The sequence below is a fragment of the Pseudopipra pipra genome, chromosome 6, assembly GCF_036250125.1.
Source record: "Pseudopipra pipra isolate bDixPip1 chromosome 6, bDixPip1.hap1, whole genome shotgun sequence".
Classification (NCBI taxonomy): Eukaryota; Metazoa; Chordata; class Aves; order Passeriformes; family Pipridae; genus Pseudopipra; species Pseudopipra pipra.
In genome coordinates this window covers 52,969,917-52,995,097 of record NC_087554.1, presented here as the reverse complement: position 1 = coordinate 52,995,097, position 25,181 = coordinate 52,969,917, and the positions used below count along the sequence as shown (strand labels likewise).

The window sequence follows — 25,181 nt, the reverse complement described above, 5'->3', positions numbered from 1 at the left end:
TTGTTTCTAAAAGTCTACTCCAATAGATCCGTATTGGAAAATAAAATAGAGGGCAGAGCATTAAATAGCAAAGCATTACAGCACTATTTGTATGCGCATGCAGCATCTATTTAACGAGCTTGAAACACATGCCAATACTGCTGATGCTGGTGCACTGGAAGTCAACAGATTTTCAGCAGTGACAACTACTGACTTATCAAAGACTGGGAATGAAGGAAAGTTTAATTTGCTGAGCTGCTTTTCTCACCTGAAGCTTACAGGACTCCTAAAACTTGCATTTAGCTATCTTCAGTGGAACCATTTGACCTAATCACTCAAGACTAGGAAACAGCAAGTATATACTAGAAAGTATAGTAAACTATACCAAGTATATTATGACAAGTTACACCTTCAGAATGCGTGTGTGTCTCTTTCTGCTAACTATAAAGAGGAACTTAGGCTGACTAGGTCAGGCATGGGGCCCAGAACTCATACCGTGTATTTATTTCTACCTTTTGGTAATAATAATTCCATTCATTCCATTCACAATTCCAATAATTTTTGTTCCTATTCCAGATATATTATCTACACAATCAATCAATTTTCATCATTTTCTTTGTACTTTTCTTAACTAAGTTTTTAAGACAGAAGTTCTAAACATGAAGATATAGATGTAAAGACAGACAATCAATCAAACTACAAAGACAGACCAAAGGTGAAACTTTTAGACAAATGTATCTTTTACATCTGCAGTTTTGTAAATTCGAAATTGTTGTTGCAAAAATTAACAGTTACTGAACTAAAATAAGGCACATGAATGCCAGTAGGATCTGCAAAGGAGACCACCACTGACTGCAGGTATAGATTTGTACAAAGAATACACAGAGGTAGAGACTTTCTAAAAGACTTTGCCTTTAGAACAAACATGTTTTGCTTTATGAAATTTTACATGTATTGCAAAGTTGAAAGATGCTGATTAGTGGAAAAACTGTTAGGATATAGTTATCTCTAAAAAAGCAGATAAATCTGTGATTATACCACAGATATAAACATGCATCCAAAATGTGCATATTTACACTACCATTTAACTAAAACTTTAGAAATCAATATGATTTGTTTACCAAATGTAACTCTGCTTTATGACATTGAGCAAAAAGCACTGAGAAATTAGTTGGAGGTCTAGGTCTGTTTATTCAACATTCAGAAAAACTACAGCCTACTCAGTAAGAAAAAGCAAGGGAAAAACCAAGGCTTCTACGACCATGTTAGGCTAAGAGCGAAACAGCCAACGAAGGGGCAAATTCTATACGCATTTCAGCAGAAGTGCAGAATGCCATTTCAAACACAGTGAACATCCACGTGTTGCCATATAGCTCTCTCAACATTTTTTTTTTCTGATTCAAATTCTTCAGCGTAAATCCACAGAAATGTAAATTATAACCCGTTATTATGATTAAAGTGAACCTGAGGGTTATAATTTCAGTAGACTGTATAACAAATGGCACAACATTTTTGTTTAATTCAAAAGAACTAGATGTTTTAACATTGCAAAATGCGCACAAGTTGGAGAACAGCTGTTTACACATGGAGCTTTTATCCCACCAGAACCATTTTGCTTCGAGAGCTATGAGGTTTCGGAAGTGAAGCCTACCTTTGCAGTGTGTCACACGGCGCTTCCCTTGTGATTACAGAGACAGAGACAGAAGGGCTAGATAAAGATGTGTTTGAATACAATAAACTCACTAAATACTTGCTCTACGGGCTGTCCAGTCGTATTCTGCTACAGGCTAACCTGGGGCTTGACAAAACACTGAGCCATACGTTGGGAATTACTTTCTAAACCCTTTTCCTCAGCTAGGGGCTCTGTTTAGTTCTACCACTAAAATACTAGCTTAAGCTCCATTATGCAACTATATACTTCAGTAAATACCAAGTATAACCTTCTCTAAAGAATTATTAAATTCTGTAGGAATTTTGTCCAGGTGAGAAGGACACCCGGGTAGTGTCACATCTGTTTAATTACTTATCTTTACCCATGGGGAAAGTATTAAAAGTAAAAATATTCCAAACACCTTTGCTTACATGGTGTAAGGGAAGGAGAAATGTTAGGCAAGGAAAGTATACTCTGTGCAAATCAGAAGTTTTCTGTTTCTAAACCAACAGTTTCCATGGAAGGGACATGAACTGTGATTATATTGTCACAAGAGACTTAAGGGCTTACTTAGTTTCATGTATTATTGCCTTCAAAATCAGTTACACTAAACCTCGAAGTATGGCTTAAGAGCTTTGTTGGATGCTGATCAGTCAAGGCAGTAAACAAAAGATCTTTAACTTTTTCAGCTTAATGTATGGTTACCGTCACAGAACTAGGCATAAAAATAATATGATACATCTGATAAATTAACAGGGCTCTTTTCCTTCTTTATTTTGTTAAAATAAAGTTTTATTTTAGTTGTCCTTGGTTTTCCAGAACAAAGATAACTGTTATATGTACCATTCAGATTCATATTTTTATTAAGATTTTTCTAAAGTTTTAACTGTCTAATGACAAGGACAAACTCTGCCTTCACTTTTATCTACTATTTCACTTTCAAATCTTTTAGCAGGGATAATACATAAGTAGGAAAATTTAAGTGCTTTTCAAATTAAAGACAGACTACCAAAACTGTAGTAACAAAACACCCTTTTATTTGTAATTTCAGAAATTATAGTATAAGGCATTGGGACAGATGTGGGATTCTTCAACAGTTGTAGAGAGCTCCCTTTTATGATTAAATTAACATGACAGCATCATAGCTGGAACTTTGCACTGCTTTAATTACTAAAACCTTAATATTGCTTTGAAAGGGAAGACATGTGAGGTAAGAAAACACAGCCTTTTTTGTTCTTGTCTTCTTACAAAGAAGAACTGTAAAATAAGCCTATTGGGTCAATAAAAACTAGAGCAGACTGATCAGCTTGTTAAAAATACATCATCAGCAGTCTGTAAGTATTATGTTTTGATTTCCAATCATAGTTTCTAGGCATCCACAGAAGTGGGAAGGGGGGAGGAAAACCCAAACAAAAAGCCCTAATATGTTATCACAGTTGTTATCTGCTTAAAAATTTTAAAAGTTCCTACCTGCACTGAACATTGGTTCCTTGGGTTTGCTGCGAAAATAATGAAGACATTACTATTTAAAAAGCATGCACATACATTCTGTACAGAAATGTATCAATATAAAAATAAAATAGAATATAAAATATATAAATTTTTTTGTGTGTGTACATATAAAAATGCTTTTTCAATTAAATTATTTACAAGGTAAATCACCAGGCAGACACAGTTAAAACCAGTAAACATTGAGGTGTCTTGACGGCAGTTGTTAAAACTTTTTTATACAATTCTTCTTACATTCTCAAAATTATAGATTTTCCTCCACTAACTACCAAATTCTCTTCTTCTGCAAAGTTAGTCCAGTTACAGGAGAACACAGCAACTGGTCATGAGCAGCTGTATCATTTTTGGTTTCCAGTCAGTCAGGAATATATTCTTAACTACAACATCTCTTTGCATGAGTGGAGCAAGGGTGGTGGAGGGGGACAACTACTGTATCACTGTATGTGTGGATGTTCACTTTCTTCATAACTTTGTTCTGCCTGGATTCAAGGAGCAAACCAAAGTTTGAATCCTGCTTTTCCAAAGAGTTCACATAAAACATGGAACTTCCAAACTGTTCTTTGGTGAATGGCAGTACTTCTTAAAACACAGAAAACACATAACTGTGATTAAAATGCCTTCTCTTTGTCACTGCACTGCTGCCTGGGAGACAACCAGAAATTGGTTTGTCTTTTTGTCTTGAGAAAAAATTTAGGAAAACTTGAGGGGAAAATACATAAAGTGTGTTGAGAATGAAGAGGCAGAAAAACTGAAAGCTCTCTGGATAGTACTACCCTGGCTAAAAGGAAGGAATCTTTGTCAAGAAATGCCAGTCATTTGCTTTCTTTGCCCTCTGCCCCTGTAAATTAAGTTTGAGGGTGTTGTTTCTGAAGAAGCATGAAATGGACAAAAAGCCATGTTATGCAGTTATTTTTTCCTCCTGGTTCCTCTTTTTTTACTCCAATAAAACTTTTGAAACATCAGATTACTGCTGTATGTTTCTTAAGGTGATCCCAAAAGCACTGAAAGCCCTATCACTGTGATGGAGAAATGCTGAAGCATGAAGTATTCCTAGAGCTTGATGCCATCTCCACATCTGCAGTGGGCAGATAAGGAGAAACCAAAAAAAAAAAGAAACAAGACTGTGTTGGATTTTTGGACACAGTTTTTTTTCTAAGCATAAAAGATTCTCTCTCACTACAATAGAAGTTGTAGCAAATAATTCTACAGTATTTTTCCTTTTGTCTTGATTTGACAGTTATATTGAGAATAATACATTTACCAAATGATAAAACCAAACCAAATTAATTCTGATTCTACTCCCGATTTAGCAGCTTTCCATATCAGCCATCATCTGAATCATGCATCAAAATTCATGCTTCAAGCTGGCATACACAGCCAATGTCATCTATATAAATAGCATGATGTGTTGTCATTGTTAATACCAAGATGAACATTTTCTCTTGCAAATGAAGATATTTTTAGGAAACAAAAAACTTCATGGGATGGAGCACTAGTCAGAAATGCTGCCATATTAGAGACAAAAGAGTCCCTAGCTCTGAACAGACCATGTTGACTTTTTCAAGCTAATCAAGCTAATGCGAAAGGCTGATTGATGACAGTAATAAAGTAAATCATGTGTACTTTCTAATTATACAAACCCTAACCACACACACAGCTCAGAGCTCTGGCTACCCTTTTTCATGAACTTGAGTCACATCCTACTTATCTAACCCTCAGGAAGGCTTACCCCGGCTCATAACCACAGGGAGCTGGGACACTTCATAGCAACATGGGAGATTATGCTCATCTCCTTACCCCTTATGCTTAAAGCCTCTTAAAAGAGCTTTCTATAGCATTCTGATTTTGCATAACAGCCTATAACTCTATATACTTTGAAAAACAACAGTTTCATGATTGTCTTTTTAGATTCCTGCCGTGCATTCTGCTTTAAGTTTCATCTAAGAACCATCTTAATTCTAAGAATCATAGAATAGAATCATAGAACACAATCTTAGAACATCTCGAGCTGGAAGGGATACAAAGGGATCATGGATACAAATTAAAAGACTGTGAGTAGATGGTTAGGTTAACACTCTCTTCCTCGCTCTTTCACACATACAATTAGCTTTCAGAGGACAGCCTTAGCCCCCAGCAAATGGAATCCTCATCATTTGCCATCTAGTCCCATGACTCTTGCTTTCTATCTTGCACGGTGACCCAGCTTCAAGACGAAGCACCAGGCAAGTCTTTAGCCAGCCTCTTCCACAAGATAGGGACACTCTTCAGAGACATGAAAGCTGGGGTGCTGAACAGCCTCAGGTTGCATGGGATAGAAATAAGGGAAAACTCTCTAAACATCAATGATTGTTTTCACAGCAGTACCAACATCACTAGCTAAAGTTAAGACATTCTAACACACGCTCTCAATTAGTTCCTCCTTGGGATAGTTGTACTTTACTTAAGCATTGCATTACTTGTGTGCTGAATCTCCTCCCCAAGTCCCAAGTCAGTGATTTCTGATCAGTGCTGTTGGGTCTAACAACTGCAGAATGACACAACCAATGAGTTTCTGCTAAAATAGTATGAAAAAAATGCATTTTCGCAGATAAACATTATTTTATTGTAATGTTTTATTTCTCAGTTATTATGAAATCAATTTTCAAGTGTACAGTACATCTGTGTAGCTAGTATAAGTCATAGCTTTTCTTAATTTAAGTGAACAACCTAATATTCTCACCTTATCTCTTTAGTAGCTCTAACATATAACTAATTTCAGACAATTGTCACCTTAAGCAGGTAGCAGGATCAGGGATATATCCATAATACAGTCTTTGCAAGTGTATTTAGATTTTGATGGTAGACCTTCCATTGCATAACACAGACTGAATTTACCTTTGGGATACTTGATCTAATGAAATTTTTTATATGAGATAAAATACACAGAGCAAGGGCACTGAAGGATCATATGTTTGCTAACACTTTTTCAAAAAACTACAGTAAATTATTATGGTAAATTGGAAAAGCAATGAGATTCACCACTGGTAGGTGAAATATGCTTGTTCATATTCCAGAAACAAGTCTACCCATCTAATTATAGAAATTTGTTTTGTTTGTAGAAGATAGGTTTTTTTAAATCAATGAGGCCACAGCATAAGGGCTGTTGCTATAATTTGATATGTGTGATAGAGTAGGATGTTATACACAGATGCAAAATAAAAAGTAAAGCCTTAGAAAAAATCCAACTACTCCAAGAGATCAACACAGAAAACAGCAGTTCCACGTTAATGACTTCACTGAGGCAAAGCAGCTGCATGAAGTTACGTACTATTGCAACACTTCACAGAATCTGCAGCTTAAATTAAGAGCAATCTGTTTTCTTAGCAGTCCCTTCACTGGCCATTCATTTTTTTGCTTAGTTTTGCCTTTTAAAACTTTCAGGGTCACTTGTCCCCAAGAGTGTTGATTTTTGGTTTGCTGATTCAGATGTATCAGCTATACACTCTCTGTGCTTCGAGGGACTGAGACGTTTAGAAAAAACTTTGTCCAAGTCTGCACATGCAGAAAGAGATATGGCTGCTAAGTAATCTAATAAAAGATTGATTTTCCTCTCTAAAGTAGTATTTATTTATGGATATTACGTATTCCTACAGTTAATTTGTTTTTCAGTTATATTTCAGTCTTTTAGAAATTTTGAAGTATACAAGTCTTAGAAACAAAACCAAACCCACATATATTTATTATGTGTTGTTTATAATTATGTTACGTAAAAATTAGGGGAAAAAAATTTCAGATGCTGAAATAAAGTAGAATTTCCATACGTACCAGAAGGCCTAGTCCCATGGAATTCTGTCAGCATCTCAAAACTTCATTCACATGCATAGATGCACAATGCCAAGAAGACGTTTAGACTGGCTAAATTTTTAGTTTGTGTACAATTTTATGACCTTTTTTCTGACAGTATTCAAAACTTTTTCATTATTTCCATAATTTGCTAAGCCTTTCAGAGAGTTACAGAACATGTAAGGTTGAAAGGGACTATGCTTTCCAGGAACCTGCTGGACTGTTTGTGCTTTGCTGTGTTGCTTCTCCAGCAGATGTCAGGGTAGTTAAAATCCGTCACCAGAACCAGTGCCTGTGACTTTGAGGCTGCTTCAAAGCTGCCTGTAAAAGGCCCCATACACTTCCTCCTGCTCAGGCAGCCTGTAGCAAACAGCCACAAAGTGTCATCTTTACTAGTCTGCCCTTTTATCCTAACCCATAAATTAGGATTACTTTCATTAAGTTTGCACACTTGCTGTCTTGCTTCATTACTGAAAACATAAGCCAGAAAACAAGCTATTAATAATGTAATCCCCTATATTTGGGCTGCCAATTAGGTCAAAACCAGCTCAGTCACTCCTTACATCAGCAAAGATGCTGAAGGGACGTAAAGGGACGAATGTTTTGTGCCACACCATTGGCTCACGAGCAGCCCAATGACTCCTATAATGGCACTGATGCCAAGACAGAGCAGGTAAATTGGGTTATTACGTGATCTTCATTAACAACATGTTTTTATGGTCACATCATCTGTGAGAAGGATGTAACAGTACCATAAACATCACTTCTTGCATAGGAAACTGCAATAGGACAGGTCAAGTGAGATAGCCAAGACTAAAATATGTCTAGGAAATACAGGAAAGAACCATTTGACCTACACTGACAACACTAACAAACCTCAATGGAACAGCTATTTGTACAAGGCCTTCATAAGGCTGAAACCCTTGCACAAGAGATTCTCTATTTTTTGCACTGCCAGCAGCACAAAGAAGTAAAGAGATATATAGAGAAAGGTATCACTTTATTTTGCTTCTTTGGATAGCACTTACACTCAAGCCCATGTCTTGATTTACCTTTAATCTGGTTCTCAGACGAAGCAATCATGGCTCAGAGACTGGCTGGGCATCAGGCTGTAGGCTGTGGGATGTAGTGAGTGATTGCTTTCCAGCAATTTTTTTGTGTTTTCTTCCTCTTTCCTTCACTTTTCAAACTATCTTTATCTTAACTTACAAGTTTTCTCACTTTTGCTCTTCCTATTCTCTTCCCTCACCCCACTGGAGGAGAAGGAGTGGCTGGCTGTGTGGTACTCAGATGCCAGGTGAGGTCAATGCACCACAACAAGGAACTTGAAGAAGTACATGTCAGGAACATGAAGACCAAGGGAAACCACTAAGATACTGGAAAGGGCATATTTAATATTCGCTAACTTTCCTGGGAAACTCTAGGTTCACACACTGCTTATGGTTTAGAAATAACACAAAAAGATTAGTCTAAATATGAAAACCTGTTTTACTTGAAATGTTTTAAAATATATCTTTGTCCAACTCTTGGAGCTTTGTAAAAAAAGAAAGCTCCCAATGTTTGCTAAACAGGAGAAACTAAGTTCACTAAAGAAACTAATTTCATTATTAGAGCAGTAGGCAGAGAAAGGAGATAGGTTTTAGGTAACATTACCTTTCACTGTTCTTTTTACCACTAGATGAACTGCTGGTGGAACCAGTGCGGTTGCGACTCCCTTTGGAATCTCCATAGCTTTCCCTCCGACCTCCTGGGGACACACGCTCAGCTGAACTGGTTCTCTTAATGGTGCTAATAAAAAAAGGAGCAGGTTTTACAGTGGCACTTTTAAAAGTATGTATGTCTATGATAAATATTTTTGAGAAAGGTATCAAGTAGATTGTTGACTCTAAAAAATAACTACAACTTTGTTTTTAAGTATAACTTGGTTTGTTAAAGAGCCTACATAAGAGTTTTGCTGAGTACCTGGTGCAACAGAAACAAACACACTGCTCTATTCTTAATCATAAAATAGAAGATGGGCTAAACCAATTTCATAAAATAAGCTGCAATATCTATTTTTCCAGGTCTCATTTCAAATCTCTGACTACCACTTCACATTTTGGAACTTCTGGATTCTCTTAATAAGTGAAAAATTTAAAGAGAAAGCATATTACCTGACACCTCCAGCCAGACTACAGAGAATGCCAGAAGTAGGTCAAAATTTGAACACAGCCAAGCTAACTTTGGGTCTTCATTCAGTATCAATTATTCTGTAGTTCAAAGATAGTTTTAACATACTCAAAACTGCAATTAATGGTGAGCTAGCCTGCATCTTTTTGTTAGCTTGTTAAAAATGTATGCTTCCTACTTACATGTATGAATAGATTAGATTCCCCACATCTCCTGACAGGGGAATTTCTCAAAGGCTTAAAGCTTGCCTTACCCTCTCACTCTTCAACCATCCTTCCTGCCCAGATAGCTATCAGGGAGCTCTTGTGAGATTTTGCAGCACCCTTTAGACATCCAGCTCTCTCTGATGGAAAAAAGTGGGCCAAAACACAAGCAGTGTTACTTGGTAAATTAAGAGATGCTCACTCAGAGCTTACACCTAATAAGAGACAAATTATTGTGGTTATTCCTTAGTCCAAAGCACTTCCCCCTAAAGCAGTGCTTCCTAGCAGGAGAGGGAGCAGTTGATGCCCCAGTGTGGGTGACTCTTTTCACTTTGCTGCACTCCCTTGGCAGCAGAGAGGCTCAGGCAGCAGTGCCCCGGCTGAGGCAGGAATCACCTCCACCATCTGAACCACAGGACTCAGGGTCTCGTTTCCCTTCACTCCAGTCCTGTGCTGTTTTCTCCCTTCAAAAAGCAGAATGAAAATGTCCCCTTTACCCATAACATCCCCGTAATAAATAACCAACTTCAGCAGTTCTCTCACCCCACAAGCCATGGAGACCAATGATTGCTTTCAAGCTCACATCTCTCTACTCAAATCCCAAGCACTTTGAAAACTTCAGTTCTTTCTGTTCTTGCTCCTCCAAGGCCCAGTCTCATCCTGTCACACCTTTTATCATCCCCAGCCCCTTGACCTCTGTACACCCCCAGGGATGCTCTGCTTACCAGAATGCTCATCTCAAGCATCCTTGAGGACTACTCCAAACCTCCCCATCAGCTTCTAACAACTATCCCTACCCTGTTATCTCAGTCAGCTCCTCTGGCTCTGTCCCACTTTATGTGTGGTGTAAGTTGGCTCTTCATAACTACGGGAAACAAGACAGACTTTTCTGTCTGGTCAAAAAATGCTCAGCTTACCAACTGTACACTACCGTTGATACACTTCATTGTTTGGGGGTTTTTTAAAATACATTTATTCCTCCTCCCCCATGTATTTTTACCAGCAAGGAGAGGAATGTTTCAACTCCTTAGCTGAGGCTCAGCTACAGAAACAACAGGAACACCCAAACCAGAGTCTTTCTGCAAAGCAATCATCCTTCTGAAAAGAAGGTAGCCCCCATCCAGGGGCAGATCTGGAGAGAGGATGCATGTTAAGATGCATCTCAGGTAGCTTGACAAAAAAACCCTTCCGGAACATGCGATGGTAGGACAGATGTTCAGTGCTGCATTCTTGTAATAAAAACAAGCTTCAAATGATTAAGCTGAAATTAAAAAAAAACTGTTTCTGCAGAGAAAGCAATGTAAGAGAGCAAGCAGAATGCAAAATTACAGACAGGCACAGAACAAAACACATTTATAGGGCAAGGGGAAAGACAGCAACAAGAATGTAATTCTGTCTTCATTTCAGAAATGTGTCTCCTACACTAGCCTAACATTATCCAAGTCATCTCAATGCCAAATGCAAGACAAAACCGTCGCTAGTAAATTACAGAATATAGTGTTAACATTTAACTGTTCTCCTCGCATCTCATAACATTATCCAATTTAATACTACTCCAGTTAAAAAAAAATAAAGCCTTCATATTGAAAATGTTTACTCCACATAAAATAGCTTTATTAGCATGAGTCCTTCCACTATTATATACAGTAATTTCAAAAACATCCTCTCTCTGTGATTTTGGAGGATCAAACCTTTATTTTGGCATCTTTTCCTGGTTAAGGAAATTTCAGCGTAGGCTGATGTTGATGCATATTTTTCTGGTTAAGCAAAAGAGGCGTCAACATCAGCCTACACTGAAATTAAATTAAGGAAATTATCAAATTATACTAATCTTAGAAAAAATGTAAGTTACAGAAGCAATTTGAAAATAATTTTAATGTTGCCTGGGGGTTTATTTTTATAGCTATCAACATTCAAAAGATGAACTAGTAGATAAAAAAATGAAAGGGTGCGACTAAAATGTAAAACTGTAATTCCATCTTCTTTCTGAATAATGAAGTCTCATATCAGTATAAAAACTACTTTTACACAAGGACAGATTTCTTTTAAACCCTTCTGGTTTAGGTCCGTTACTGCTTAAACTGATTAGTAATGCTGTCTTCTGACAAATTTTATTTTAAACTTTCAACAACAACAAAAGCCAAGTGACAAGTATTAGCAAGTGGTTGGAAAAGAGGATTATAATTCCATTATTTTAACTCAATTTTGGCATATACACGTTTGGCAGCTATAGTGTTAAACACCAGTGATTATATCCATGGCTACAGTAGATACACTGTCATCTGAGGAGGAATTTAAAATTACAGAAAGTATTCATTTAACTTACAGGTTTGTAAGAGTATAACTGGATTCCAGAATTTGAATTCCACATCAGTGATATGAAAGGAGAGCATTTTCAATTATTTAAAAAGTTAACATTCAGTAACATGATTTTTAATTTGTTTAAGACAGCAATGTGGTCTAACACCCCTATAATAAAAATTATGTTAGTATGAGATAATGCAGATACTATAATTGAAATTATTACTATCTAAATTTTGCAATGCATTCATCAATGATGAAAAAGTTTTAAACATGTACTTGTGAAAATGTTAAAAATGGCAATAATAATTACAGTTCTACCATGTTAATGCTTGTACTAAAACAGCCACTTTCTATGTGTGGAAAAGAAATGGAAAGGAAAAACAACTGAATTTCAACACTACAAAGCTATTAAGGATCCCTCACCTTAGAGCAGGTTTTTTCAGTTTGCATGCATTGAGAAGATTCACAGACCTGCTTAATCCAGGTTGAGAGGTGCGTAAACAAAGCAGAATAAAAAGTGAATGCAACAATAAAATGTGGAAACAAGACATTTACAAGACTTACATTAAAAGACATAATTGCATGCTTTCAAGATATGAAGTCACGTGCAAGAGTAAACAACACAGTGCTTATTGACTCAGATGTTTGATCATTTCAAACCATACATTTCAGAACACCAATGTATCTTTGAATGACAAAATCTCAGCAGTGCCCCAATAGACTGACCATTTGTAAAGCGACTCAAAATCAAAATAAAATAAAAATCAAAGAGGCCATCAGAAGAAACAAGACAGATGATCCAGCTAGAAGACAAAGACCATTAAAAAAGCAACAATAAAGACAAGAAAATAAATCCTCATATATGTGTGTATATACACTGCATAGCATGAATGTTTCAGGTGGTTGCATTACTGAATTGTGATGAACAAATCTGGTCAAAATTAAAAAGTATATACTTAATTACTGAAATTATTTGGGAAAATATAAAAGTTTTTTAATAAAAGAAATTAAAAAACAACACATAATGCTCTTAAGACAGTAACTGATGATATTAATATTTTGAAACTTGTCTACCACTCATTCTGACCCTCATTTAAATCAATTAGAATAAATTCAGAAATTACATATGACTTTAATTTCATTATGCCTTTGAGCAAAATGCTCTAATAACTTTAATTGTCAGAGATACTGTGAAGTGGCATAATAGTTTTGCCACCCGAAGTTCAATGGAGAGGAATTTCTTTTTTTAATTTATATTCTGATTATTTTAAAACATTTTCTTTGAGAGTCAAGTGTTAAATAGAACACTTAATTGCAGGTTTGATAAAGAGTTTGTGTGTGTGCCAGTTACAAACCATCGCTGCCCCCAGAACAGAAAGCAAACATTAATTCCAGGCGACTGAACAATTTCCTAGGGGCCATGTGTTTAGAGTTTAGAAGAACAGGAATTTATCATATAAAAGTATTTTATTCTCCCTACAAACAAAGCTCTTTATGTTTTCTTTGTTCCTGCTTCTTCCTTTTGATCTCCATTGTCAGAGTTTTACACCATTGTAATACTTCGAAATCTGCTGGGGGAGAAAGAATGACTGATTGTCTTCTTTTGAAAGGCAAAGTATGTGCTAGCTTGCAGCCTGCAGCAGCATCCCTACTGGGAAAGGTACTGCCTGCATTCTCCTCCTTTATTTTTTTTTTTTTTTCCTTTTTCCCCCTCAACTCTTGGAAACAAAGCTATCCTAGATGAGTCACAAAAAACCTAGATTTTAATAGGGAACACAAAACATTACTACTATGCGCTGGCCAAATTCCAAAGACAACTTCAGTCTTAAGCAGCAAACTTCAAGCTACAATACATGCAAAAGGAAGAGTGCAGAGCGAAGGGAAAGTTCTGCTCATGATATTTTAAGCTTATCTTATTCAGAATGAAAATTTCAAATAATTTTTCTAAGCTCAAAGTTCAGAATAAAACTATGGCAGCATTCAGAAAGCTGGTACTCAGAACAGTCTATACACGTCTACATCATAAAATTAGTAAATATATTAAAATTAAAATCAAATCCTCTGATCAAAGTTTTTTTGAAGATAATGTGGAAACACCTTACAAAGGCCAGACAATTCTTGATTGTGTCTCTGTGTCAGGTGATTGTTCAGCCCATCTTAAAATCACTTCAGCTTTGTTAGCTGGCTTGCACCTGCAGCTGTCCAGCGGTGTTCACATGGCCCCTACCTGAGTGCAGCAGTGCCTTTGGTGCTCAACCACAATTTTTGGTTCCAAGACCACCAGGCTTTCTATCTTGCACTGTATTACCACCATATATTTTTATAATCCAATTGAGCTATGATCTGGATTTGTGCTTTTGTTCTATTCAGGTTATTTCATTCCTTCCATAACTTGGATAATTGGGTATTGACTATACGAGATCTGAATGCTGAAGGGGGTTTGGTGCCCTCAATTCTAATTGAAGGCAGAGTCAGTTGAGGTTACTCAACACTTTGCAAGATCTGGATCTAATTATCACATTAGACCCTCTAACAACCTACTGATATCCAGAGATACACGTTTTACATATGGAAAAGCAATATGCATAGAGGTTAAATGATTTGCATAAGGTCATTGAGAGAATATGTGGCTGAACTCAAATAAAAGCCTGCTAGTTCCACCCTTTCAGCCTGGAGCCTTTTTTATTACCTCCAGTTTTACATTCCTGCCAGAAGAAGTCATTTCCATTTCAAATATTAAATGGGAAATCAGAAAATGGAGTGAACTCTGAACCACATCTCCTTGGTAATCCAGCAGGGCAGATAAGCCGTATACCAACCGGTGGGTTCAAATGAGTTAACCAACACATTTAATACAGCTGTTGTATGAAATGAGATTGTGTCTGCAGACATACCAGTAAATACATCCATTTCTAAGCAGTGGAATGTATGGATGCACACTTAGTACCCACGCAGGCTATTTGCATTTATTTACATATACAAGGCACAACATACTGTTTCAAGACACAGACTGACGTCATTTCAATTGGACATCATACACTCAACCTAAATTGTGAAAGCATCAGAGAACAGAGGAATCAGAAATTATTTGATTGTAAGCCCACTTTTCATATGGCAGTTCAGTAAAACATGTGTGAAGGATCCCATTCACCTGGATTTTCTTTTGAAAATAAGGTCACAGGAAAGAAAAAAAATGGAAAATTATATTTTCTACTACAGTAATCCAAGCAGATATTTGTCAATCCCAGAAGCAGACCAAAAGTCTTACTGTTGTTTTTAGCTTTTCTCCTACTTTTCGAATTTTATCTTTTTTCATATTTTGAAAAATTTCAAAATTTTCAATTCAGCACCTATGTAGTACAGGAAAACTACTAAAAGCATCCAAGCAGAAATTAGGTTCTAAAACATCTATAAACACTTAATACTATTTAGAGCTGCTGTGCCACATGACCATATTTTGGACTAAAGAATACCTACACTGCAAATTAGCTGTAGTTCTGAGACCAGTTTATAAGAAGAGAGCACTGCTTAGCAGACTTCAGAATTGAAAAAAATCATTCAAAGTTTCACACCATCTATAAACTGTGCAACACTGAAAGAAGCTTCTAACACAAATAAACAAATCCTACTCCTTGAAAAAGGACACTATTTGATATTGCTGATGTATTTCCATTACTGTTTTATGCATAAACAGATACAGTTCCTGACGGAAGAAGGGTCCAGTATAAATATGTGAATTAATTCATCCTAATGGATGCATAATGAATTAGTCTACTTGACTGTTTACAAGAAAGCTATTTGGAACACTTACTGTATCATCTTTGAATACTGAATATGTTGAACACCATATACTGTAAAACCATGATATCTCATCAGTTACTTTAAGGTTTATTATCAAGTGATTAGAGAATAATTTATCAAAATGAAGTTTTGTGCAGTAGTTCCTTACCATTCCACTCTCTTCCTCTTGAAATATATTTATAGGCAAGGCCCAGAAATATGCTTTAATATAATTTAATAAAAGTAACATTAAAGAACAACGTTTGCATATTAAAAACAATCAACACAGAACTTTAGAGCATTTGAAGGGAACAGTAATTCCACAACACCTGAATTTACGACTGTTTTGTTCAGCAAAACTGCCCAAGTGTATTTTTACTTTTCCAAAACTGAATATATATTTTCATGCTGCATATTTAAAGCAACTTCAGCCTAGCTTCTTCAGCAAAGAGAAGGGACAAAGCATAATAAAAGGACATTAAATATTTACCCTGTGGAAGAATTTCTCATACAGGAACCAAGACTGCCTAAAAATACTCCCTAATGATGTTCTACAAAGACTTTCCCACTCACACTCTGGGTATCCAGACTGCACATGGGTTAGGTGGAAATGCATGGTGTCACTTATCCACAGAGATCCTAAGCTAGGATAATGCCTACAGGCTGCAGGCAATACTAGATGGGTGACTTGAATTACGTAAAGGATTTCTCTATTCCCAGAATAGAGAAAGCACAAGTATGATCCTGATCTGCACTTCATCCACCTTATTCTGGGGCAGAAAGTCCTATGCTGAACCTTACAGACAGAGCATAGAGACTCAGGAATCACATCCTCTGTAAGCAGGTGAAGTCTGCCAATGCTTGTGCTCCCACAGGTTTTAGAATTACTCTCGAAACTTAATTAGGGAGAATGAAATTACAAGAATTATTAAGAAAAAAATACTTTGTATAGAAAAAAATGTGTTTTAAAATTCAGTATATACAAAATAGTACTCCTTCTTAAACACAAATAAATTTTCTTTTTCTAAAAGTCAAGTTCTTTTACCCATTTTCAAATTTCTGATAATATAATTCTGATAATGGAACAGTTTAGACAGTATTTGCTTTCCTGCTCTTGTCTTAAGGGCCTGTTCAGGCCAGCCTGCCAAAACCTACAGCTGCAGTGAGCTCCAGCTCATAAGAGCTCACAGGAGTTCATTTCTGTGGCACAAACAAATACGGTATTTTCCAATTTTAATTGTGCACAGGATAGCTCCTCTCTTCTCTACAATAACAAAACCTGGAGTTTCCTGAAAATCAACCCCCTTCAACACAGTAATTAAGAGTCACATATCCTTAGTCACCATCTTCCCTTTAAGGAAAAATTCTCTTTACAAGAGAGCCCTCAGATCTTAGGAGGTTAATGCTCTCATCTCTACAACCTGCCCTCCTCAGAGCTGACAGTATCATCACTACAAAAAGATGATGATGACAAAAGAAATGTACCAAAAAAACCTCAAAACCCCACACTATTATCCTTTACAGACAAACCCTGCAGCAGATTAGCACCACAATAACTGCCACATATAACTTGAACTTGCTTCACCCAGTCCATTCCGTTCCTTACAACCTAGATGTATAAAACATTTAACCTACTTAAAAACAACTACACACAAAGCAAATTGAGACAGGGTAGTAATTTTTAAAAGGACTTAAATGCATGCTAATGGCAAGATATCTAAAGATGGATGTTTTCATTTGCATAAATATGTGCTAGGCATAGAATTTTCCTCCTCCCCAAGATGCTTCTAACACTGCACATGCAGTTTCTATGATAATTTTCTTAGTGAGAGAAAACCACCAAAAGGTAACACACTAATTTGTAATGATAGCCCAGTTTCTCTGCAGATTATGTCTTTTCTACTTGCTACTAAAAGAATTCTTGCACTACTTTTCACATCATGTTGGGCAACAGCACAGTAGAAATTCTTTATTCTCTTTATGCTAGACTCTACTAGCAAGAAAACAACACAAACCAGTAAGACCAAGCTTTGTGCATTCTTTCAATACTCATGGTAAAAACCTTAACTGTAATTAGGATGAATAAATGTAAACCCTCTTAGAATGAAATCCATCTACTTTTCTTTCTGAACGAAATATTTAGACTGCTGCTTTGCAAGTAAGAAAAACTACATATCTAGAAGGTTAAAAGAGGAGCTATACCATGTTTTCAATTCTATGGTTAGAAGGTTTCTCATAGATGCCTACCTTTTTGCTGCTGGTGGTACAGTCTCCTTTCTGGTTCCTGATGGAGAAGGTAAAGAGCCACTTGGTTTCTTTGGTAACACAGTTCCATTATTAACTGTAGTCCTTAAAGGCAGGGTTTGTACCAGTGGCCTTGCTGTTAAACAAACATAAGACAAAATCATTGTTTTCATTTGCTTCTCTGGGTTTTTTTTCCCCTCAGCAAACTACATTAGAGTATTTTAAATTATCTATGTAGTGTGCCATTTTTGTTTCACTATTGCCAAATTCAGCACAGATGAGGGTTTTAACAATTAGGAATTTATTATTATTAAATATTTAATAATAATAATAATAATCACAGTCTTATCAAGTCAATCATAGCATATGTCTTAAGCACAGAATTCTATAACCTCTCTCATCTGTAAAATTCTGTCCTAGATCAAGGAGCTTACTGGTAAGCACAAAAGCAGTTGTTGCCATCAAAAACAATCCTGCTCTCTCCAAACAGCATAAGTCTGGATAGTGTCCAGATAAGTGCTAGAAATTAAGGCAAGTTGTAATCCCAGTAACTCCTGCTCTTCACTCCTCAGTACTCCTGAAGGTTTTCGACAAGCAAATTATCTATTAAGAAATTCCTATTCCCCAAAAAAGGTGTTCTTTCAAAGAATGTGGGTTTATGTTTGACAAAAAGGAATCGTACCCTTTATTCAGAAAAAGCAATTGAAATCAGCAGAACACTGGAGTTAATAAGCCAGCATTATCTACCTACGTTCTTCTGATCAAATGTTGGCTCAAAAAAGGATATACATGTCATAGCTGTAATTAATATTAGAATAACAGAAAAGTCCCATTCAAGTAAAAGTTAGTTACAAAACAGTGTTTAAAACTGCAAGCAGTGAGTACAAACATGAAAACTACTGTGTGTCATAGCCTCAAAACACAGACACAAACATGACTAATGCTCTCTCTACAACAGGGAAAAAAAGCTTGAATCGCTTGAAATTTGACAGGACTTTGTATTACAAGCCTGCTTTGTAAAGATGCCAGAAGCCTCTGGGTTCAAACACCACCTGAGAGAAGGCAGCAGTCACAAGTCACTTTAGGAACATAAGATAAAATTTCACTGAACCTGGAGAGGATGGCACAGAGAATACTTATAAAATGTTCTTCGAAAAAAGAGTGCCAAGGATAAGAGATCTAAAAAGCTAAACTGAAACAGTACCAATTGTATACAGTCCTAAGTTATATTGTAACATCTTATTGTAGCACTGACAGCAAATATTTATTGACTTGTTCATCTGAAGTTTTCATATATTGAACAAAATAAGATAGATCTGAAAGCCTGTGCCTTGAGAAGATTAGGTCAGTAAATATGGTCTACTAAGGAATGCAACTTTCAAGACAAATTGTCTCTTAAAACTTTGTTAGAATACACACTTGTTATGTATTCATTATTTATTTGTTCAGAGGAGAGAAATTCAGAAAACAACCTATATGGAAACACCAAAGGAATGAGGCTCATTTGGCTTAGAAGAGTGAATGATGATAGGAAAACAGGTCAACAGACATAAAAAAAGAATAAAATTTCCTCCATGCTCACCGAGGATGCCTTCCAGCCCTGGCTTTCATGATCTATTTTAACAGATTAATTCTGTCTAGAATTTACTTGGCTTCTCATGCCTCTATTTTTTTTATTAAGGGATTCAGATATCATAATTCCATTTACTTCTACAGTATTCATTTTTCCAAGTTAAATTCTTTTTACAGTTTTGTGCTGGATGGTCTGCTGCTTGTCTCCTGACTAATTACTGCACTGCTGTAATTAATCTGTATGTATAAAACTGAATCTGCTGCACACTACAGAATCACAGGTAGCTACAGTTGAGCAGTTGTGGACTTGTTTCCTGGCAAACTTTCTGTAGCTCACAAAACTTTAATGAGGCTTTGAGATGACAAATTAGAACAGCAATTAAAGTTACATAAATAAATGATTAAAATATTGTCCTTCTTTATAGTTATATAAAAAAAAGACTCTATTAAAAAGTAGCTGGAGTGAACCAGTTGGAGTGTGCTTACTCTCCTAACCTTATGAAATCAAAACTAGCAGCAGCCAGGAATAAACCCTGCAACCTTTAACAGAGAGTTTGCTTCAAATCCAGCACCAACCCACAATCCACACTCCTGGAACTAGAGGTCATCTAGTGTAGAAAACAACACCACGAGACTCTTACATAGCACACAGAAAAACTGCATTATTCAATTAATCCTCTGTTTACTCTGGAGCTATTTAGTTTTATTTACGATACCTACTTCACACCAGTGGTAACTGGCATCAAAGTCACACAGCCCCAAACATGCCATTGCTGTTAGAAGTCAGTAACTCAAACACATTGTTATGATTGCTTTGTCAGTAGTGATTATTTTTAAGACCTGGTGCTTCAAGATCTTACCTGTGGTAGCAGGACTGACAAGTTTATCAGCCTCAGCAGCAGCTTTTTTAATCATACTCTGATCTACGGATTAATAGGGCTGTTAAGTTTACAAACAAACCAAAAATTGCAAAAGGAAAGAACAACAAACACAGGTAAAACAAAGGCAGGAAGCCATACTGAACTCCACCAAGTAGTTGAATTAAATAAGGAAGGGGGAAAAAATAATAAAAAAAAAACACTAAACAAAACACATTAGTGAAGGAGCTCCACAAATGGACAAATAAGCCACTCCCTTTCCATGATGTACACTGCTTTTAAGCTGCTTAGCTCAAGTCTAGAACAAGAATACACACAAAGACTGGCAACAAGCTCAACATTTTTCCATTATAGATTTGAAAGTCTGAAAGTTGAAATCTTTAAATCAAGTTTAAATCTGAAGTACTAAGAAAAACAAAGTAATTTGCCCCATGAAGCTTTTTGTTCCAGACTTTAAACAGTACTGGGAAACCTGTTTTTCCAAAGGCACTCAGATCCCCAAACACACACACACTTTTAATCCTGATATACTTCACCTGTGGATCAAATGAAAACAGCAGCAGACAGTATGCTTCCAACCCCAGTTTGCATGGACAAGAATTCTGTGACATTCTGAGACCTTATTCCACTTTTTAAAATACTGCATGTGGAATCAGTCATTAAATGATAAAGGTAAAGTAAACAGATCCAGTCCATGCAGCCCAAGTGGTAAAGCACGAGAAGCCACCACTCCAGCTCCTCCCTTGTCTAAGCAAGCCCCTCTCCTTACAGTCTCCATCAAGAGTCTCTGTAACACCATTCCTAGCTAAAATACTTATGCTAAGTTATTGCATATAATTTGTTACACAGTAGTTGTGCCTACTGTAGGAAAGACAGGCCATCATGTAAAATGTATCATATTTGACAAAACAGCTGGAAGAAACAAGTGATCAGAATACTTCAGATTCTCTTTCATGTTTATAATTCATGTTTAATAAGGTTGACTACACTGACACAACTGATGTACAGAAAAATTAAAAGTTCTTTACATAAACTGTCACAATAGTAATTATTTCCAGAAATTAGGTGGGTTTAGTTGGCAAGTACCAGGACTCATTTTGGTAATTTGCAATGGAAGAGCAATTAACATTTGTAGTCCTCCATTTGCATCATTACAGCAAAACTTCTTACACTGTAATTACACACACATGGTAAGAAGCAGTCATGTCATATATACATTTAAAAAAACCCAAACCACAAACAACCAAAAGACCCACAAAACCAGCCATAGAAGGCAGAGGGAAAGGCTTACAGCAGCTTTTCTTCAATGTATGTTGAACTATGGCTCTAGTGATCTGCCAGGACCAAGAAAGCCTCTCCTGATTTAGAGTTTATCTCTGCTCACAGAATCCATGAAAATCTGGTCTGGATTTTGCTAAGTAAAGCCAGCGGGCAAGAAGAACAGATTTGGTTACAACTTGGTAATAATTACTAGACTTTATTTCCTCCATGCATCAGATAATATCTATTTTACAGGCAACACGAACCCTCTTAATCCCTTGTACAACCAGATTTGATGGAACATTTTATCACAGTGGAGGCTATCTTTAACAACATTTAACTTATCTGATATTTAATTTTTTTTCAATAAAAGACAAAATGAGGAGATGACAACAGAAAGGGAAGAGTACACAAGAACAAGATAAGAGATATTCACTGCATGTTCTGTCTGACAACTAGCATGATATACAACCAACTAATAATTTGGCTCTGTAATTATGTCCCTTTCACCTTTCCTCATCTCCTGATACAAAACTTTGTGACAAACATGACATCTCAGTTCAGCAAATTAATTAAGTGGTTCCCTACCTAGTCTATTAAATCAATGCCAGAACTGAATTTAAAAGTTGACTGTTGCAAAGTCACAAATACATAATTGAGATTAAAGGAAGTCCTAACTTCCAGCTGAGAAAAGTAAAAAGTACTAATCCATAATTGCATAACACACTTCTGATGCAAATTAAGGTTTTGTCTTATATACCAGTACCCCAAAAGAAACAATTTCTTAACTTAGACAACAGAGAGCCTGTGAGGTCAGTCATACTTACTTTCTACTGTTCTTACTCCTAAGACCTCTCAAAAATACTTTGTGCATTTCTGCTAAGCTGAACATAGGCAGTGTCCCAGGCCTCTGTGGCCTCACAGACTACAGTAAATCACACTGGTTGGGTTTTAGCCAACCTTTATAACTGCGAAGCGCTGGATGTTCAAGTCTACCTTTTCTGATCTGTGCACAGACAAACCTGTTCCTGCAGAGCAGGAACCATGAGAGAGCACACTGTGGCACATGTGACACAGCACAACATTCTGTCACACCTGGCACCTTGCTGGCTCTGGATCTGCTGCTCTGGAACATGGTCAGGCAACAACCACAGCTCTACCTTTCCTCCATAGCTGAGCACTTGGTGTTGCATCATCTCCTCAGTCATGTCACCTCTGTGCTGGCTTAGAGCTGTCTTATGTCTGCACCATCCAAAGACACTTAAGACACTTTCAATTTAATTTTAATCCTATTTTACTTAAGTTTAATTCATTTTTTAGATTAAAAAACCCCCAACCTATTAGGAGTTTCATTCACAGAAAACAATGTACTCCCTAAAGAGTTTATAAACTAATCTTGATCGAAAGTAAAGAAGTGGCAGCAATGGTTAAATTTAGATTGTGGATTAAGCAGTAAGAACATGTAAATACTTTGCTGGTTCATGTAAACTGTAGAAGACCATAGATTTAAACATTTGGATTTTTATGTGTTCTCTTTAACAGGGTAAAGTCCAAATGTATTTCATTTAGAGTTTGGTTTGCTGATTTTGAGTATTTCAAGATGTAAAGAACAACCTTTTTAAATACCCACAAAACACTCATTGAATTGCACTACCTATTTTACATCTATTTGAAATGCAAACCTTTGGTAGGTCCTTTCTTGTTCTGCATGGCCTGCTGTTCCTCTGTAATATTCAAGCGTCGGACCACATCAGCAAGGGCAGATTTGAGCAGCTGGATGTCATCTTCCTGCATCTGGACGCGCTGCTCCAGGGAGGCAATGCGATCTGTTACCTCCATACTGCTGGCAGCAGAGGCACTGTCATCTGAGCAAAACAGTAGAAAAAAATGCATCGTCAATAATGTACAGCCATCAAGGAATACCTTACATAACTGGCTGCAGGTAAAAGGAAGGCTTTTCTCAGACCTGATGACCTCTTGAGGAAGAAAGTTTTTAAGTGACCAAAAGGAAGAGATGGAAATAAATATAAATAACCAAATAAAAAAGATGGGCACTTAAGTAAGATGTGATGATGAGGTTGGCTTCAGGGTCACTTGTTAATTGGGCCCCACTACCAATTATCTACATGTCTGAACTGCAGTGATCAATCATTGCCCTTCACTGTTCTGCTCAACACAACATTCTGACACTGTCAGGTAGAGAGCTACATTTTCTGATATGTTACATACCCTTCCAGAGTTTTCCTTCTCATACATGTGATAGAGATACATTATACATATGTAAGCAACAGACAGGCTTACACTTTTTCAAGTTATCATCCACAGACTGGAGAATAGATACTAACCCCATCTGCTAACTTTTAGTTTATACCACCAGCTTTGAGAACATTCCCTCTGACTGAAATAAAGACCTAAATAAATTCAGAATTACTCAGTAATTGTACTCTAAGCCTGCAAATTCTTAAAAGGGTAATTACTTTGCATACAATGAATGCACCCATTATTTGGAAATAACCCACAGAAGCTTTAAGCCTGCAACTCCCTGATGAGGACTACATGTTCTTTCCACTCAAAACTAGTAATAAGAATATTTTTCCTAAATGAGCACTTTTGTTCCACTGCAGCTCCTATCGCATAGAAACACTGTAATTTCTTACAATATTAAGTTAGGAAAAAGAAGAAAGGAAGACAAAAGGAACACCAAAGATGTCTAAGTCAGTATCAATAAGAGAAAAAAGAAGTGCAGTTTTTAAAGAGCACTGCAAAATTTTATTTAACTAGGTGGCTTTGAAACCTAAAAACAAATTGGGTACTAACTTCCTGGATCATCTTCAGTAATGTTTGTCATGGATTACAGCTTTCAATTGACAATTGTACTTGAGAAAAAATGGATATTTATGCTACTATCTGCAATCATAATTGACCTTTCACTCATTTCTAATGCAAGTCTGTTAAAGCTGAGCTCTCTTTGTGAAGAAGCTGGTATTTGTTTTCAATTCTTGCGTCCTTATTTCTCCTCCATTGCAAAAGAGAGTTTTCCACTTATTTTGTAAAAGGGCATAAAACAAAAGTTAAATGGTTTGTGCATAATAACTCCTGATGAATTTTAAAACAAAGTAAGTGTTTCAAAAAGGAAAATAACAGTTTCTGAGTACATTTAAAAGCATATCCAAAAATGTTAATGCATAGATACTTTAAAACATAAGGCTCTAGGGAAAAATTGCATTAAATTTTTTTTTAACAATCTACTCATCTCCACCCCCATACGGATTGTTTTTGACATCTGCTAATCAGCTGAGTTTTGGCTTCCTTACCCTTCACACCCCCAACAGCTATTTGTGGTTTCCAAAAACCGAATTAGAAACAACTCAAAAACAATATAATGATACTGACAGTCCATAAATAGCCACAGGCTAACATAGTTTAAATTTTGATTGTTAATTATGTTATAGGATTTTCAGGACTTACTTAAAATGTCAGCACTAGGATATTATTAGGCTGAACATAATGGCAAGGTAAGTATCCGGTTCTGAATGAACTAAATCAGAACTCAAGTTCCTGAAAAAAGTTGAAAAACTTTCTCCATGACAAAGCTTTCCAAACTTTGGCCTAATCAGATTTCTGCTCAGCACAGGACTTGTCCTGCAGCTGTTACAGGTGATTAGTCCCCAAACTCAGATTAGCAGCAGTGCTGGCAGCAGTATGAGCTGCCTGCAGAACTTAACCTTTCCTCATACAAACAAAAGCCCCACGCTGCTCTAATGACTTTACACTTTAACTCAGCTGGAAATAACACGGATTAGCATACTG

The 25,181-nt window shown here is 36.5% G+C and overlaps 1 protein-coding gene across 10 annotated transcripts in view; it reads right to left on the bottom strand.

Moving 5' to 3' along the window:
• Nucleotides 1-25,181, bottom strand: part of EML1 (EMAP like 1) — a 124,931-nt gene that overhangs the window by 31,528 nt on the left and 68,222 nt on the right. For 2 of the 10 annotated variants that reach the window (XM_064659136.1, XM_064659134.1), the window contains exons 2-8: nucleotides 23,054-23,236; nucleotides 20,094-20,156; nucleotides 17,665-17,797; nucleotides 12,061-12,108; nucleotides 8,615-8,749; nucleotides 3,101-3,129; nucleotides 1,631-1,657 (exon numbers count right to left, since the gene is read on the bottom strand). In XM_064659136.1, coding sequence (XP_064515206.1) covers nucleotides 1,631-1,657; nucleotides 3,101-3,129; nucleotides 8,615-8,749; nucleotides 12,061-12,108; nucleotides 17,665-17,797; nucleotides 20,094-20,156; nucleotides 23,054-23,236 — 618 coding nt within the window. The remainder of the gene's footprint in view (nucleotides 1-1,630; nucleotides 1,658-3,100; nucleotides 3,130-8,614; nucleotides 8,750-12,060; nucleotides 12,109-17,664; nucleotides 17,798-20,093; nucleotides 20,157-23,053; nucleotides 23,237-25,181) is intronic. The other 8 variants (XM_064659135.1, XM_064659137.1, XM_064659138.1 and 5 more) reach the window with 8 other exon arrangements.